This window comes from Myotis nattereri (genome assembly GCF_964212035.1).
Source record: "Myotis nattereri genome assembly, chromosome: 9".
NCBI classification, from domain to species: Eukaryota; Metazoa; Chordata; class Mammalia; order Chiroptera; family Vespertilionidae; genus Myotis; species Myotis nattereri.
In genome coordinates, this window is record NC_138084.1 from 21,491,368 (window position 1) to 21,510,647 (window position 19,280).

The following is a 19,280-nucleotide window of genomic DNA, read 5'->3' on the forward strand; positions in this document are numbered from 1 at the left end:
GGGGTTAATATCCAAAATAATTGAAGAACACATACAACTTAATAGTAAAATAAATACATAAATAAGAATCTGATTAAAAAATGGGCAGGGGAACTGAATAGACATTTTTCCAAAGGAGGCATAAAAAAGGCCAACAGGTACATGAAAAGGTACTAATATTACTAATTACCAGGAAATTGCAAATCAAAACCACAATGAGAAATCACCTCAGACTTCTTAGGAATGACTATCATAAAAAACATGAGAGATAACCAATGTTGGTAAAGCTGTGGAGAAAAGGGAACTGTAGTGTTCTGTTGATGGACAGGATTATGTCTCATACTAGTACTTGTTTGTTTATTCCATAATACTCTGAATGCCTTAATCTTTTTTTACTTTTTAAAAATCCTCACCTAAGAATGAGAGAGAGAGAGAGAGAGAGAGAGAGAGAGAGAGAGAGAGAGAGAGAGAGAGAGAGACTGATCGGTGGCTGACTGGGAATTGAACCTGAAACCCAGGTATTTGCCCTGACTGGGAATCGAAATGGCAACATTTTGGTGTATAAGACAACACTTACCCAACTGAGCCACTCTGGCTGGCCAGGCTGAATGCCTTAATCTTAACCAATACGAAAAAATATGTTTCTTGATAGATGGATACAACTGACATTTCACAGAATTTAGCAAGGTGTAATATGAAGACTGTGGGCTTGCTCATTAACTGTGTCTTCTGGGAAGTTTAACCTAACGTCTTCCAGCCTCAGCTTCCTTATCATTAAAAGGAAGAAATATACTCAATTGGGTGTTTAAAGATTAAATGGTAATAATACACCCAAAATATTTATAATAGTGCCTACCACATAATAAGTTCCCCCCAAATGCTACCTGCTTACTCCCTTTTTTGAAACACATTTTTTGTGCCATGTCCCGAATGACGAATTTTAGTATACAATTTTGTACAAATGCTTATACTTGGTGCAATTGTTGTGATTTATAGTATTTAGTCTAATTTCTCTTTTTTCTTTTCCTCAAGGTCAGCTGAAATGATATATTTTAGTTTCTTTTGAAGCAGATAAAAAGTTCCTTTCTGAGCCAATGAAGTAGTTCTGTCTCTATGGTCTATCAAAGCAGTCACTGAGGAGCAGATATGAAAGAAATGTAAGGTAGGCAAAACAGTGGTCCCTCAAAGATGTTTGCATCCTAATCCCTGCAACCTGTAATATGTTTATGCACATCACAAAGAGGAATTATCCAGATTTATCCCAGTGGGCCCAATATAATCATAAGGGTCCCTAAAAGTGAAAGAGGGTAAGAGAGAACCTGAGAACTTATATGCTTACTAGAGGCCCGGTGCATGGATTTGTACACTGGTGGGGGGGCGTGGCCTGTGGGGATCAGCCTGCTGTGGGAGTGCCAGAGTGCCGCTCATCCTGGTCAGCTGAGCAGCTGTGGACCTGCCCTCTGAGCAGCTGCTCCCAATGTGGGAGCGCTGCTAATCCTGGTCAGCAGAGCGGCACTCCCACTGTGGGGGCACACTGACAACCAGGGGGCAGCACCTGTGTTGAGCGTCTGCCCCCTGGTGGTCAGTGAGTGTCATAGTGACTGGTTGACCAGTTGTTCTGGTCATTCCGCTGTTTGGTTGCTGGATATATATATATATATATACTAGGGGCCCGGTGCACGAAATTTGTGCACTGGGTGGGGGGGGGGTAGAGTGTCCCTCAGCCCAGCCTGCCCCCTCTCACATACTGGGAGCCCTCAGGCGTTGACCCCCATCACCCTCCGATCGCCTGATCGGCCCCTTGCCCAGGCCTGACGCCTCCGCCAGAGGTGTCAGGCTTGGACAGGGGACCCCCATCTCCCCCCGATCACTGGCTCTGGTCCCCGCCCAGGCCTGAGGCCTCTGGCCCAGGAATCATGCCTGGGCAGGGGACTCCCATCTCCCTCTGTCGCTTGCTCCACCCCCCCGCCCAAGCCTGACGCCTCTGACCCAGGCTTCAGGCCTGGGCAAGGGTACCATCCTATCCCCCCAATCCCCGGCTCCGCCCCCACCCAGGCCTGATGCTTCAGCCAGAGGAGTTGACCCTCATCACCCTCTGATCACCAATCACCGGATCGGCCCCTTGCCCAGGCCTGAGGCCTCCGGCAGAGGTGTCAGCCCTGGGCAGGGGACCCCCAGCCCCCCGCGGTTGCAGGCTCCGCCCCTGCTCAGGCCTAACGCCTCTGGCCTAGGTGCCCGGCCCAGGCAGCGGGGACCTGCAGTGGCAGCGGGGGGCGCCGCGATTGTGGGCTTCACTTTGGGCCCAGGCAAGGGACCCCTAGCGCCTGGGACTGCCAGCTTCGACCGTGCCCAGCTCCCATCGCTGGCTCCACCCCTACTTCCTGCTATCACTGGCCAGGGCGGCAAAGGCGCCTGATTCTCCGATCATGGCTGGGGGGCAGGGCAAAGGCGGACCCAGGGCCGCCTTTGCCCTGCCCCCCAGCTCTTAGCTCCCCCCTGGGTTTCAGATCACTGTCAGTGGCAGGGGGCTTCTTCCTGCTTTCCCTTTCGCCTCCCTGCATTGTGCCTACATATGCAAATTAGCCGCCATCTTGTTGGCAGTTAACTGCCAATCTTAGTTGGCAGTTAATTTGCATATAGCCCTGATTAGCCAATGAAAAAGGTATCGCCGTACGCCAATTACCATTTTTCTCTTTTATTAGTGTAGATATATATATATATATATATATATATATATATATATAGAGAGAGAGAGAGAGAGAGAGAGAGAGAGAGAGAGAGAGAGAGAGAGATTAGGAAAGAATTTTAATTACAACAGATGAGATTTTTGTTTGTACAAAGAAAAGGTATTTTTCAGCCTGCTGGCATGGCTCAGTGGTTGAGCGCTGACCTATGAACCAGGAGGTCACAGTTCAATTCCTGATCAGGCCATATGCTCTGGTTGTGGTCTTGATCCCCATCCAGTGTGGGGCATACAGGAGGCAGCTGATCAATGATTCTCTCTCATCATTGATGTTTCTATCTCTTTCTCCCTCTCCCTTCCTCTCTGAAATCAATAAAAATCTATTTTAAAAAAAAGTTAAAAAAAAGGTATGTTTGGTGCTGTCACTCTAAAGCCTAAAATACTTCTTTGACTAGTTAATACTAAAATGTATTGCCTGGCTCTCAAATCCCTCCATCTTACCAAAGTTAACTACTTAAATATATATAAAAACACTAAACTCTAATCATGCCATATGATCAACTATACTATCAACAGATTCTGCTCGTTACTAAATCTTCTCTATGGCATCTCTGCCCCACCTGGAATGCTCTTTCTCTTCTCTGCTTATTCAGCACAAATTAATTTTCTCTTACTATCCACAGCACTCATATTCTCTAACTGCAGTTTAGCTTCTATAATTGCACATTATTCTCTACTAGAGGCCCAGTGCACAGGATTCGTGCACTGGTGGGGGGTGTGTGGCATGTGGGGATCGGCTTGCTGTGGGAGAGCTGCTCATCCCACTCAGCCAAGCGGCTGTGGACCTGCCCTCTGAGTGGCCGCTCCCGCTGTGGGAGAGCATTGCTCCTATGTTGAGCATCTGCCTCCTGGTGGTCAGTGCACATCAGAGCAACTGGTTGACCGGTCTTTCTGGTAGTTCCGCTGTTTGGTTGTTGGGCTTTTATTATATAGGATTACTTGCATGTTATTATTATTTCAGGCTGTATGTTTTGCTTCCCTGTTAGCTCCTTGATGATTGATGATGGCTGATGGGTACACAGGCATTCATTATACTAGTCTTTACTTTTGTATATGTTTGAAATTTTATAATAATACGTTAAAAAAAAGACTATGGAGGCCCCCTTATACCTGTAAGGCATTCGTTCAAGTTCTAGCACTGTAAGATTGGTTAAGTTGGTTCATTTCTAAACTTATACCTCTTTTGGTTGAAGAAACAGGATAGAAAATAAAGGTACAATGCTATGCTCAAAGGCTCATGGTCTATCCAATATAACAGTAGATTTCTATAAATTAGTGTACATTATTCAAGATAAAACTTTGACTATTGCTCTGTGGAAAGAAGCACACATAATTCAACTCACTGATTAATAATTTATATAATCTTAGAAACCTTTGCTTTAACGTTATTGATATAGGATTCCTTGTTAGCATATTTCTGGCAAGAAATGACTGAGGCAGGTTTTCATCAACATTTAATAAAGACAAAGTTAGAATCAACAGTAAAACTTACTATTGCTAGTTTATACTATAAAGTATTAACAACACAAAATGTTAATTTCTAATTCTCTATTCTATTATTTAGATTTCATAAAGGTTGATTGGATTTGATCCATCATTTTACGGAAAATTAATTATTTCAAATACATGCACCACTTTATGCAACCTGCCTGATTTGCATTGAGGAAAATTCAGCAGAAGTAATTGAGGCACAAGCAAATACTGGCACTGACTGAACTCAATTTTCATTCCAAATTTCTGCAAAATCCCAAGGCACAGCAATATCAGATGCAAGGGGGAAAATAAACAAAAGCAATGTGAAAAGGGAACATGAAGAGAGAATATTACAAGAATCAGAGAACAAAGGGATTGCAAAACTATTTTAGTGCCATAGATGAGCAGTGAGGGCTTCATTCAGGCAAGGTGGAATAAGATATCATATGGCATCCTGACAATTGATGTCTTCATTTAAATGTAAGAATTTACATTCTAATTAGAAAGAATTTACATCTTAATCAGAGGCAGCTGTATTATCTTGTTACTGGTTTTTTCAAAGGTAATGAACTAAAGTACTGCTGTGCTTTTTCAACCAGAAACTAAATAGACAGCATCCAGTATTATTTTATAGCTTACCTGCTGTAAGCTGTTATTAATATTTTCAAAGATTAAATCTCTAACTAAAATCTTCAGAATGAAGGTTGTATTTGACATCACTAGAGTAGTATGATAAAGACTTATTTAAAGTATTTAAACAAATCCCTTTTCTAACTTTTGTTTTAAATGCACTTATTTATCAAGCTAATAGAAGCCCCTTATGATTTATTAATATAATATTGTTTTCATTTGGGAGGATGTAGAACAGCTATTAAAGCAGATATGTATCATATTCTGGTGAAATCCACTTGTTCTTACATTTACATTTACTAAATACAAAATTTTACCATTTAAAGTGTATGGTTTTTTTTTCTATGACATTTAACAGGGAAAGATAACAAATATGTGTAATAGAATACTATTTTGCTTGTTTTATGCTATTTTGTTACTACCACATTAATAAAGTTTAAATTAATCTTTCACAGATACACACAATTCTGATGGTGCCCAGGAATGCTAGTTAGTGAAATTAAAGGCAATAATACATTCAAATTCAACTTTTCTATTATTCTAGGTTGTTCATGATGATGGCAGCTAGACCTAGGTATTGGTAGTTAGTGATATCTTTGCAAAATCAAGCCATCCGTCATATGAGAATCAGCATGAGCTCACTGACCCATGGCTAAGAAGAAATTGGGCTTGGCCTAAAAGAAATCAAGCAGGAGAAAATTACAAGTGTTAATAAAAATGTAAAATGCCACCTTTGTCCCTAGCACTGTGCATCTTTAGGTTATGGATACTTATTTTCATCAGCTGCATCATTAATATGAATTTGCAATATGAGGCAGTTTTTAATTTGTAGGTTTATGATTTAATTCATTATGTGTTTTTTTTTTATTAAAGTGAAGAGAAAGAAAATAATCAAGACCAAAGTTACAGCTACCAGTCTATTAAATAAATGACTGATATTGTTGATTCAGTCAAAATATTTGATTTAAAAAATTATAGAGAGAGTATAGAATAATTTTGAGATACATACTTATCTTTATCATCATATTGATGTTCTGGATCCGTACATATAAAAGAAAAACAGGTCACATACAAATGTGCTATAGTTTAAGAAAAGGATAACAGAATCATTCCAGGTAGATAAGATAAGATGAGATAATTTCAAGGTGGCATTTAACTAACCTAGGCCACCTTGATGACAAAGAGGAGATAATTATTAGTTCACTGGTGCTTTTTCTTGTATTTCCACTAAAGACATTTTATAGAGAAAATGACTCAGATGGGCCTGCTTGAATTACTGGCTCTGAAAGATAGCTTTACTAGTATATTGCTGTCAGCCCACTTTTGAAAGATTCATTTGCCTATAGTTATTCTGTGTATGATTTGTTATGAGGGCACCTAATATCTCTCACATGGTACACACAGTGCCTTCATTTTTAAAAGTATCCCAGATAAAGTTTGTGATTATCCCGAGGTTTAGTGGAATCTGTTTTCTTTCTCATAAAGACTATCTTTTTTTAAAAAGTACATCTTGCTTTTTATATTTACGTATGGTTTGAGTGTAATATCCCAGAGTGCTGTATCTGCCCTTTCCAGTTTTCTACTTGGTTCATGTTTACTCTAACCATAAACATTCATATTCAATGTAAGAGTATAATAAAGCATAACATACAACTCCTCTTGCTCTATTGCTTGTTCCCTTATCACTTTGGGCTTCTATTACTGCAACTGTTTCCTAAATAGACTTCTTGATTATAGTTACCTCCATCTAGTTCCTCTTTCATCGAACTGATAGTCCAAAGTCACAGGTTCTGGGCTGCCCTATTAAGCTCTGTTAGTTACATGATATGGAAAAGATATAGATTCTGTCACTGTCTGGGTCTTATTTTTCTTATCTGTAAAATGAAGAGGTGTGAAAAGCTTATTTTAATGATCTCTTTTTACCTAAAATTAAATGGCTCCTTTCTTACTCACTGTGTCTGTCTACTAATTGTGTTTCAGTTATTTCATGCCTATTAACCTGAAATGCATTTTTCACACTGTCCACCCAAATCCTACTCATTTTTCAAGATCCATTTCAAATGTCATCTTCTCCACAATGCTGCTTTGCTAATGCTGGCCAACAATAATTTATTCTCTTTAAGTCATACATTCAACAAATATTTAGTGAGTCCCTACTCTGCATCAGGGTTCTGGGACTGCAAGAAATTTATGAGAGAAACATGGGCCACGCACTAAAAGAGCTTACAGTGTAGTGGGAAAGATAAGAAGCTACTAACAAAGATTGTGATAAGTATAAGGAAGGCTGAGGGAGTGTGCACATGTACATTATTTATATAGTATAATCAGAGAAGGCTTCTTTCTTATAGTATTCTTGGTACATAGAAACAACTAATAATTTAATCCATTATTATCTTAAGATGATATTTGACTTATTTTGTGTGTAAATTTTGCTTTCCAAACTAGATTGCGGTAACAATGATAGTTATTGTTGTAACTGAGGATTTAAGATGTGCCAATTATTGTACTGGACAATTCACATGTATTTTATCATTTCATCCTTAGAACAGAGTAGGTATACTCATCATAATCACGTTTTACTCAAGATGAGGAAAAAATCAGACAGTGAGTGGCAAGGCTGGGACTAACATCTATGTCTGAAATGCACTCCTTCTTGGAGACAAGGATCATATTTAGAGAGTTTGTGTATCAGTTGTTTGCATGTAACAGGCAGTTAACTCATAACACTTTACTTGGTTCTTCCAGTAGATGTTACATTTTCTGGAGGCAATTTCCAGTTCTGAGCATAAACTTAATTGGCCTCTAAAGCTTTTCTTTTCTTTTTAAGATATTCTTATTGATTTCAGAGAGGAAGGGAGAGGGAGAGAAAAATAGAAACACCAATAATGAGAGAGAATCATTGGTTGGCTGCCTCCTGCACACCCCTTACTGGGGATCAAGCCCATGTGCCCTAATCAGGAATCAAACCATGACCTCCTGGTTCATAGGTCAACACTCAATCACTGAGCCACTCTGGCCAGCCTCAAAGATTTCCTCAAAGGTAGAGACCTTTCGATTGAAAATACTGGGCAAAGGAATTTCTCATCTAGTTTCTAATAGTTTTTGATCACCTTATTCCTAACTGGAACCAAATTAGGTATGCATAATGTTTTCCTGTTAAGAACACGTGAATCTTATACCAGCAATTGTCTATTTTAAGTTTATACTCTTTTGCTCAAATTATTTTGACTCAAAAACTAAAAATAGTCAATGGTAAGGATGTATAAATAGGAGAATTGTTGCACACAAGTAGGAAATTTGATAAAATCAATTAATGAAGGAAACCTTTCACAAAGTTGAGTTAGATCTTAGGCATGGTTAATCTAAAAGAGCAGCTTAAAGAAAAAAGTATATTTGATTCAGAATACACTTCAGCATTCTTTTTTGTTGTGGCTTTCCCACTGCTGGAGAAAATGAGCATTTCTGAGGGCATTGTATTGACATATGAGTTCAAATCAGAGCTTAAAAAAGCACCAGTTTATAAATTTGTTGTCTCTCACTTTTACTTGAATGAATTGGTAGCTTTTCTCTTCTAGATCTAGCCAGGTTAGAGTAAATGAGTGTTCTATTTACTTAGCTTTATTGAGACATAACTGATGTACAAAAAAATGTACACATTTAATGTATAGGGTGGGGCAAAAGTAGGTTTACAATAGTTCATATGGAAAAGAATACAATAAGTAATAAGTAATAATATAAGAATAAACTGTTTTGTGTACTCACAACTATAAGCCTACTTAAAAAAATGTATTTTTATTGATTTCAGAGAGGAAGGGAGAGGGAGAGAGATATAGAAACATCAATGATGAGAGAGAATCATTGGCTGCCTCTTGCATGCCTTCCACTGGGGACTGAGCATGAATTTGGGGCATGTGCCCTTGTTCAGAATCAAACCTGGGACCCTTCAGTCCTCAGGCTGACACTCTATCCACTGAGAAAAACCAGCTAGGGCTATAAGCCTACTTTTGCTGAACACTATATACATCTTGGTAAGTTTATATATATGCATATATCCATGATACCATCACCACAATCAAGCACTAAACATACCCATCACCTCCAAAAATTTCCTTGTGTTCTTTCATGTTTATTTATTTTTCGGTGGTAAGAATACTTAATATGCAATCTATCCTGAATATATAACTTATTCATCTTGTATACCAGAAACTTTATATCCACTGAGCTACAATTCCCCACTTCTCCCACTCCCTGGATTCTCGCAAGCACCATTCTATTATCTGCTTCTATGAGTTTCACTATTTTGGATCCCTTACAAGATATTTATATGAAGAGGTTCTTAGTTAAGAAAATTATATGACATTGTCAATAAAACTTGAAATCTTCATTGCAGATAAACTGAAATGTGGTTAATACACACATGTAGATAACTGAGAACTGGCTTTTAAAATTATGCCTTGAAGTGCACACTGCTAAACTTTTAATATACAAATAGGAATTTACTACGTTAGAAGACTGAAGAACAAAAATAAAATCAGAAAAAACACTCAATGTCTCTTTATAAGCTAGAAAATAGATAAAAGCATCTTTTAACTAAAAAATAAGACCTACCAAATATCTGAAACAAATTTATTCTTTTAATGGAAAAACAAAATACAGGAACAAAGATTTCACCAGTAAATTTAACATATACTGTGAGTCCTGAACAATGCAATTGGATAATAAAAAGAAATAAAATGTATAAATAACAGAAAGGGAGAGACAAATGATCATTATTTGTAGAGAACATGATAATCCACTTGGATTTTATAGGTGAATAGTTTTTTACTGAAGTGAGAAACTATTAGCATTAGTGCGATGACTCAATAAAGTGGATGTACGCAAGATCAACATTTAAGCATCAATACAAAAATGTATTGAAACAAAAAAAAGATCCCATTCACAACAGATAGAAATAAAACCCTCACAAAATATTTAGAAAATAAATCTAATATGAAATGCACAAGACTATGCATTCCTTTTCACATTTATGTACTGAATAGGTGATGGGACTACAAAGATAAAGAAAATAAATGACAAACTCATGGTGTCTGTCCTTACAGAGTTTATAAAGTATAGTGGGTGAAAAACTTCAAAGAATTTACCAGTAAATATAAAAATAATGAACCAATAAGTGCTATGAAGAAGTACATGGTGTCTTGAGGATATATAAGAGGAGAAATTAATTCAGTGAGATAGGTTGTGGAAGGTTTCCCTGTGGGAAAAATTATTCTGGAGCCCCAGAAAGCATTATCTAGGTGGAGAATGGAGGGCGGGGGTGGAGAATGGAAAAGGTATTCTAGGAAGACTCAGAATCAAGTGTAAAGACCTTGTGGCAAAAGAGAACAATGCCATTTTAAGGAATTAAAACTAAAAAATAAAAGGATATGTGGTAAGCTGTGGAATGCCCTTGCCTACCTGCAAGATGCCCATGTCCTTAATCCCTAGAACTTGTGAATATGTTATGGAGGGTGAAAGGGACTTTTCAGATGGGATTAAATTAAGGATCCTGAGACTAGGAGATGGTCCTGGACCCAGTGTAATCACAAGAATCCTTATGAGAGGAAGACAGAAGTGTCAAATTCAGAGAGAAGGTGATGTGATAATGGAAGTAGAGGCTGGAGTGATCACCCAGACGCCAAGGAAAGCTGGCAGTCTCTATAACTGGTAAAGGTAAGATATGGATTCTCCCCCAGAGCCTTCAGAAGAAACTAGCCTTACTGATACTTTGATTTTTATTCTATTAAGACTGACTTTGGACTTCTGATCTCTAAAACTATAACATAAATTTGGGTTATTTTAAATCATAAAATTTATGCTTATTTGGTACAGCAGCAATAAGAAACTCATACAGATTTAATATAAGTTAAAGAAAGTATCAACTATCAAAGCAGAATTGATCAATTTTTACCATGAAATTATATGGCATATATGAATCACAGAATAAATAAAAAATAAATAAAATACATAGAATAAAATACAAATATATGAATCATAGAATAAATAAAATACAGTGTATCTATTTCAAACAGATACACTGTAGAAGAAACTTTCTACAGAATAAAGGGAAGTTTAATAGTGAGTCCATAAAAATTCTTACATTTACAACTTAGAAAGATGATTCAATATTTGTTGTATTTAAAAGCTTATTTTCAATAGATTATACCTGCTAAAATGAAGACTCTGACCAGTTGATATCTTCAGTTGAATATCAAGGATATTAGACAGTATTCCTACTAACATGACTTATAAGGTTTATTTCATACCTGTACTGGTATATACATGAAATTATGTATATTGGTATTAAATATTATGTTACATAAAGAAATACATCATTCAGAAAATTTAAAATGTAGGGTGTCAAACATTTGTAAGGTTTAAACACCACAAAGATTAATACCTATCCCTTACCTTTAGAGAAATTACTAAATATTTTCATAATGGTACTCTATTTTTTCCTTTGAAAAAAATGAAATTAAAAATGACATAGCCACATTATTACTTATAAAGAAATATAATAACTACACTATGATTACAGAGAAATTTTAACATCTGTAATATTGTTTTTGAGAAATGATTAAAATGTCAAATAGATTCTGAATCTGCATATTTCAAGTCTGTATAGCAATAATTTTTAAGTCTATAGTTTCCAGATAAATTAAATATAGGTACATCATATAAAGACTTTGACAGTCTTAATTTTTAGGTATCAGAAAATAAACTTTATGTCATATATCATTGTATATTAAACAATTATAGTGCTTTCTTTTATCTAAATTAGAATTTGTTTAAAAAACAAAAACAGTTTTGTGTCGTCTGTTTGAATCAACCACATATGGTTTTTAGGTAGTTGAGAAGTTTTTCTATTTCAAACAGATAGAAAAATCCACAACACAAGAACAGGATCTTAAATGTTAAGAGATAATTTGCCTCAAACTAAATGTATTGTTTTTTTTGAATACTCTATTACTGTTGTAAGTAGAACAAATGCACAGATGGCATGGGCCATAAAAATATAATTAAGCTTTACAGTATTGTTCCTATCAGGTTTCAGAAGTGTGCTTTAGCTTAAGTAAGAGTGCTGGATATGTGATTACATATAATATCCTGAATTTTAAGTTTGTGGATAAATACATAAAAAGGTGGTATATTTAGCTGTTTCATATCATTTCAATTTCACCCCACATTCTTGGCCTTCAGTATCAAACAAGTTGAGAATAATTTTAGGAGAGGGTATATTAACTGAGATGAAAAAAAACAATTGTACTAATTCTTTTTCAATCAGAAAACACTTTGAATTCCTTAAACAATAAACCAATATTTACCACCAGAGATGTCACAGCTTGCACTAGGGTAAACTAGCTGGATAACTACAGCCAAAGATATTGAGGAGACAAACTTCTGAGACTCCTTTTTGTCTAATTATTATGCTTTTGCACAGGGAAACCACTAATATGAGACTCTACTCTTTTAGTGTCTCATCAAGGTGATGTGCCCCACGTGTGCTGGGGTCCTGCCCCAGCAGGTCCAGGGGTCCCCAAAGGTGTAGACGGCGTCGACGAAGATGGAATGACACGGAGACAGCGTTCAGTTGATCAGCAGCCTAGCCAGGATCTCTAGCCAGGATCTCCAGCCAAGTTCTGGTCTGGATCTCCGGCGAAGTTCTGGTTAGGATCTCCAGCCAGGTTCTGTGTCCATGTTCTCTTGCTAGGTTCTCCAGGTTCTCCAGCCAGGTTCTGTAGCCATGTTCCCTCAATAGGTTCTCCAGCCAGGTTCTGTGTCCATGGTCTCTTGCTAGGTTCTCCAGGTTCTCCAGCCAGGTTCTGTAGCCATGTTCCCTCGCTAGGTTCTCCAGCCAGGTTCTGTCCAGGTTCTCCAGCCAGGTTCAGTAACCAGGTTCTAGTCAGGTTCTCTTGCCAATTTCTGTATTCAGGTTCAGTCCAGGATCTTTTGCCATGTTCTCTCCAGCGAAGTTCTTCTGTCTCTAGGTTCTGTGTCCAGTTTCTGTCCGGGATCTTTTGCCATGTTCTCTCCAGCGAAGTTCTTCTGTCCCTAGGTTCTGTCTTCTAAGTTCTGTCTTCTTCTAAGTTCTGTCTTGTTACATCTGTATTTATACCAGTTGATTCCAATCCTATCAATCTCTATTCCAAAGGTTAGGGCGTTTCTTATCTCCATTCCAGGGAGTAAAGATTATGTAGCTTAAGCATGATTGTTCATAGTTAAAGTGATTAATTACCCACCTGGCACTTAGTTAAGAGGTTTAATTCCCTCCCTAACTTCAGGGGAAAATCCCTACCTGGGGAAACAACCTTTCTCAGAGACCTTGGTTAAAACACATAGTGCCAAGAAGGTGAGCAAACATATTAAGAACAGTATGCCATATATGCCAGGTCCCTTGAAACAGCAAGCATGGACCGGCTCCCGGCACACGTGACCTCAGTCCACTTGTGATGTGAACTGGTCACTTGCTCAAGTTGTTAATCAGGTTGTTTTTTTTGTTTTTGGGGCTACAGGTTTTTTTTTTTTTTTAATTCTTTATTAGTTAAGGTATTAAAAATGTGTCCTCATCCCCTCCATTAACCCTCATCCTCCCCCCCTCCCCCACTCATGCTCTCATCCCCCTGCTGTCCATGTCCATTGGTTTGGCTTATATGCGTGCATACAAGTCCATTGGTTGATCTCTTCCCCTTACTCTCTCCCTCCCCTACTTTCCTTCTGGGGATTGATGGTCTGATTGCTGTTTCTGTCTTTGGGTCTGTCCCTGTTCATCAGTCTATGTTGTTCTCTATAATACACAAATGAGTGAGATCATGTGGTATTTATCTTTCTCTGACTGGCTTATTTCACTTAGCAGAATGCTCTCCAGTTCCATCCATGCTGTTACAAAAGGCAAGAGTTCTTTCTTTTTTACTGCAGCATAGTATTCCATTGTGTAGATGTACCACAGTTTTCTAATCCACTGATCTGCTGATGGGCACTTAGGCTGTTTCCAAATCTTAGCTATGGTGAATTGTGCTGCTATGAACATAGGGGTGCATATACCCTTTCTGATTGGTGTTTCTGGCTTCTTTGGATATATTCCTAGAAGTGGGATCACTGGGTCAAATGGGAGTTCCATTTTTAGTTTTTTGAGGAAACTCCATACTGTTCTCCACAGTGGCTGCACCAGTCTGCATTCCCACCAGCAGTGCAGAAGGGTTCCTTTTTCTCCACATCCTCTCTAACACTTGTTGTTTTTTGATTTGTTGATGATAGCCATTCTGACAGGTGTGAGATACCGCACTGTTGTTTTGATTTGCATCTCTCGTATAATTAGTGACTTTGAGCATGTTTTCCTATGTCTTTCGGCCTTCTGTATGTCCTCTTTCGAAAAGTGTCTATCTACGTCCGTTGCCCATTTTTTTTTTTTATTGGATTGTTTATCTTCCTATTGTTAAGTTTCATGAGTTCCCTGTAAATGTTGGAGATTAAACCCTTAATCGGTGATATCATTGGCAAATATCTTACTGAAAGTTTTTATCAAGAAAGGGTGTTGGATTTTGTCAAATGCTTTTTCTGCATCAATTGATATGACCATGTGGTTTTTTTCTCTCAATTTGTTTATGTGATGTATTACGTTTATTGATTTGTGGATATTGTACCATCCTTGCATCCCTGGGATAAATCCTACTTGGTCATGGTGTATGATCTTTCTGATGTACTGCTGGATCCGATTTGCTAGGATTTTGTTGAGGATTTTGGCATCTATGTTCATGAGGGATATTGGCCTGTAATTCTCTTTCATTGTGTTGTCTTTACCTGGTTTTGGTATTAGGGTGATGCTGGCTTCATAGAATGAGCTTGGAAGTGTTCCTTCCTCTTGAATTTTTTGGAATAGTCTGAGGAGGATAGGTTTTAGTTCTTCCTTGAATGTTTGGTAAAACTCCCCTGTGAAGCCGTCTCGCCCCAGGCTTTTGTTTGCTGGAAGCTTTTTGATTACTGCTTCAATTTCCTCCATAATTATTGGCCTATTGAGATTTTTAGATTCTTCCTGATTAAGTTTTGGAATGTTGTAATTTTCTAGGAATATGTTCATTTCCTCCAGGTTGTCTAGTTTGTTGGAGTAGAGTTGTTCATAGTATTTTCTAACAATCCTTTGTATTTCTGTGGGGTCTGTTGTTATTTCTTCTCTTTCATTTCTGATTTTGTTTATTTGGGTCCTCTCTCTTCGTTTCTTTGGTGAGCTTGGCTATAGGTTCATCAATCTTGTTTATCCTTTCAAAGAGCCAGCTCTTGGTTTTGTTGATCTTTTGTATAGTTTTTTTGGTCTCTATGTCGTTTATCTCTGCTCTGATCTTTATTATTTCCTTCCTTCTGCTTACACTGGCTTTTCTTGTTGCTCTCTTTCTAACGCTTTGAGTTGTAGGGTTAGGTAATTTATTCTCATTGTTTCTTGTTTCTTGCAGTAGGTTTGTAGAGCTATGAACTTCCCTCTTAAGACTGCTTTCGCTGTGTCCCATAGGTTTTGGATTGTTGAGTTTTCATTGTCGTTTGTTGCCATGATGTTTTTTATTTCTTCTTTGATCTCTCTGGTAACCCAGTCATTGTTTAATAGCATGCTATTTAGTCTCCATGTGTTAGATTTTTTTGGATTGTTTTTATTGTAGTTGATTTCCAGTTTTATGCCATTGTGATCTGAGAAGATGCTTGATATGATTTCTATCTTCTTGAATTTGAAGAGACTTTGCCTGTGACCCAATATATGGTTTATCTTTGAAAATGACCCATGTGCACTTGAGAAGAATGTATATTCTGTGGCTTTGGGATGAAATGTTCTGAAGAGGTCAATTAATTCCATCTGATCTAGTGAGTCATTTAGGATTGATGTTTCTTTGCTGATTTTTTGTTAAGAGGATTTGTCCAATGGTGATAATGGGGTGTTAAAGTCCCCTACTATGATTGTATTGCTGTCAATATTGAATATTTTAGAGAGGGAAAAGAGAGAGAGAGAGAGAAGGAGAGAGAGAGAGAAACATTTTTGTGAGATAGAAACATCAATCAGTTGTCTCCTGTACACACCCTCACTGGGGACTAAAATCACAACCTGCGTACATGCCCTGACTGGGAATTGAACCAGCAACCTTTCAGTGCATAGGACAAGGCTCAATCAACTAAGCTACACTGACCTGGGCTGGAAATATATTTTAACTATTTTCAAACATATAGTTGAGAATAATAAATAACTCAGAGATAAAGGGTTTATCTAAAATAGGCTTAGGGAACCAAAATTTATCAATTTAACACAAATATGTGTTTAAAGTTTCAAATTTAAGTATGCTATGCATATTTTATACTGAATTAAACTAACAAGCCGCCCCCGCTACAGCTGGGAAGGTTGAACAACAGTATTCAAATCTGATGTAGATATAACAGCTGTTCAAATGCCAGGGAGTATTTTACTTGAAAATGTGACCATTTAGTTCTGTTAAATATAAACTACTATTCTGGCCATGAATGCTGTATTCCCTCCCCCCAAAAAAATCCTTAAAATGTTTACTTCCTAATATGTAGTAGAATCACTATTGAAATTCAATGGTTTTTCTTCTTGAACTTAACTTTTTATGTCCCAACTTCCTAAAAAACGGAATAGAATAATTCTCTTCTAACCTCATCTCCCATCTTCCGCACTCCATTCATGTCATTAGCTGCTCATGACAATACAAAAATAATATAATTAATAACTGGAAGAGTGGTACTGCTTTTGAAGAAGCACTGATTAATTGTACTTAAATTCCTAATTTTTGACAGAAACAAATTCAGACATTTTAAATTATAGACAGTAATTCCATCATGGCTACACTGTGTACATGTTAAATTATGAGTTGCATAACTACAATTCTCAAGGATAAAACAAAGAAATACAATTCTAAAGTTTCCAAGACTAACTACAAATATACTTAATTTAAAGAATGTCATCAACATTAAAAGTACATTGGCTTATTTGTAAATGAAGGAGGTCATACATTACTCAACTTCTTGAGACATGGGAAAAAGTGAGATGATTTTAAAGAAATTATTTCCCAAGAGACAACTCCTTAATCTGTTATCCAAAGGAAAACATAACTTCCTCCTCCATTATACTTCAGAAACTGAGAAGAAAGCTCTGATACAGGGAAACTTTCTTTCTTTTTTTTTTTTTTTTTTTAAAATATATTTTATTGATTTTTTACAGAGAGGAAGGGAGAGAGATAGAGAGTTAGAAACATCGATGAGAGAGAAACATCGATCAGCTGCCTCCTGCACATCTCCCACTGGGGATGTGCCCACAACCCAGGTACATGCCCTTGACCGGAATCGAACCTGGGACCCTTCAGTCCACAGGCCGACGCTCTATCCACTGAGCCAAACCGGTTTCGGCGGAAACTTTCTTTCTTAATCTTTATTGTTGAGAGCATTAAAGATGTCCCCCTTTCTCCTCCACTGTCCCCTCCACCAGGTTCCTGCCTGGCCCCAGGCCTTTCCTCACCTTATGTTTTCAGCAGGATGAAGCACAAGCTATGCACAGAGGCATTATCATCCTACTGGAAAGGGAAACAAAGATCCAGACATAGATAACTCTTCCAAAGTCATATGGAAGTCCAAGGCTGCTTCTCAACAAGAAACCAGTTTCTATCAGCATGTTACATCCTTTGAGCGGGGAGTAGAGTCTAGGTTTCTCCCCTCCTTCCCTAATAAATATAGGGAACTTGCCACATGTCAGAAACTCTGTTAGGCTATGGGATTCAACGATGAACAAGACATTTGTGGTCTCTGTGTTTAGGGAACTGAGCATGTAGAAGGAGATGAGAAAAGTAATTGCAATGCAGTATGGTTACCGCTATGTTGAAGTAAAGGATGCTATGAAAGAACAAATAAGGGATGGATCAGAGAAGCCCCAAAGGGGGCAGTGACATTTGATGTAGCCTGAAGAATAAATGAAAGTTAGCTTGGTTGACATGACTGGTAGGTGATGGAGGAGCTGTTAGATGGAGAGTTCTAATCACAGGCAACTCTATGCATGAATATACTTTTGAGGAATTGAAGAATTTAAGGATAGCACAAGAAAATTCCTCTTTTGCTAACCTGGTCCTGCTCTTGTTCTTCAGCAAAGCAGAGTGGAGAATCAGCACCCAACATCCCACACTACTCTAATATGAGCAATGGGTAAGAAGTAAATGGTAGATGTTTTGGTACAGGTGGGACTTACTATGTCCTTGGAAATGGAAATCTATGGCTTACTTTTTTTTTTTTTTTTTTAACGGGAAGACAGGTCAACTCAGAAACTGTTCTCTGAAGAGTTTTCAAAATTCATTATCACAGTAGTGGGGCAGCAAAGAGTAAAGAAAAGATCCCACTACTGGAAGTGCTATAATTTTTTTAGATTTCAGATCATAGCACTTACTGATATGAACTTGGCTGGCTAATCTGTATTACATTTTAGGTGCGTCACAGTTAAAATGAAGGGGTAGTAAAAGATGTCTGTACTCTTCCCGCCTGCTGTACTATTTGGGCTCTGTGAACAATTCAAGCACGCATCACAGTATCAAGACTGCTCCTTGAGCCCTCTGGGTTCCTTCAAGCCATTGGAGGAACCTTTCCATTCAAGCAGAGCAGCTCTGATTTTTTCAGATTTTTAAATTTGGCTTCTGAATAAATATTTTAGAGAGACAAAAGTTTCCATGGCTTAACAAATTAGAATATCACTTCCCATTTCATTGCTTTGTTGCATCAACCCCCAACAATTAAATCATTACTTAGTAACTTAAACATAGGGCAATTTTCCTATTGCTATGAATTTTCTTATTGCATAAGATGTTCTTGAATGATGTTCCCATCCCCTGATAAGATATTTATTATTCAGTAAACGACTGATTCAGGGATAAATTCTATCAAAATAACTAGCTCTGTGTCATCTCAGAGTTTCAGGAAAAATGGTATTAGAAATACTTATATTCCTAGTTCAAAATTGTCATTATGAACATTGTGTTTATTGTCCTAAATTCAGAAATAAGAAACTTGTCTTTTGGTTGAACAAGTGAAAATATATGTACTGTTTTATTTGGTAAGGTTAAGACAACACTGGCAGTTAGTAAAGCAGTCCTAAATTTACAATGGACTATTTTTTTAAGCTTGAAGATAAAATTGAGGGTTTATAAATGAGAAAATGATGTACTAAGAGCAAGACACTAAATCAATTTTAAATATGAAACACAATTTATGTCTGACTTTAAAACTCATCCACAAAACATTAATCTACACAAAGGCCAGAAGCTGAGTGAAGCATAATTTGTGAAACTGATACCTTTCATCACAACCTCTAACTGAAAAGGTCATTAGATATATTATATCTAAGTGAGCAGCTTATCCCTGCTTCATTACTGATAATTAAGACAAGTAATAT

The 19,280-nt window shown here is 37.5% G+C and overlaps 1 protein-coding gene across 3 annotated transcripts in view; it reads right to left on the minus strand.

Moving 5' to 3' along the window:
• ELP4 (elongator acetyltransferase complex subunit 4) overlaps positions 1-19,280 on the minus strand; it is a 183,626-nt gene that overhangs the window by 53,767 nt on the left and 110,579 nt on the right. Inside the window, exons 10-11 of one of the 3 annotated variants that reach the window (XM_081099560.1) lie at positions 16,508-16,545; positions 15,303-15,807 (exon numbers count right to left, since the gene is read on the minus strand). The exons of 1 other annotated variant lie outside the window; for it this stretch is intronic. In XM_081099560.1, the coding sequence (XP_080955686.1) occupies positions 16,534-16,545 (12 nt within the window). In that variant the 3' untranslated portion in view covers positions 15,303-15,807; positions 16,508-16,533. Of the gene's footprint in view, positions 1-14,471; positions 15,808-16,507; positions 16,546-19,280 lie in introns of those variants that run through there. One more of the 3 variants, XM_081099559.1, reaches the window with a different exon arrangement.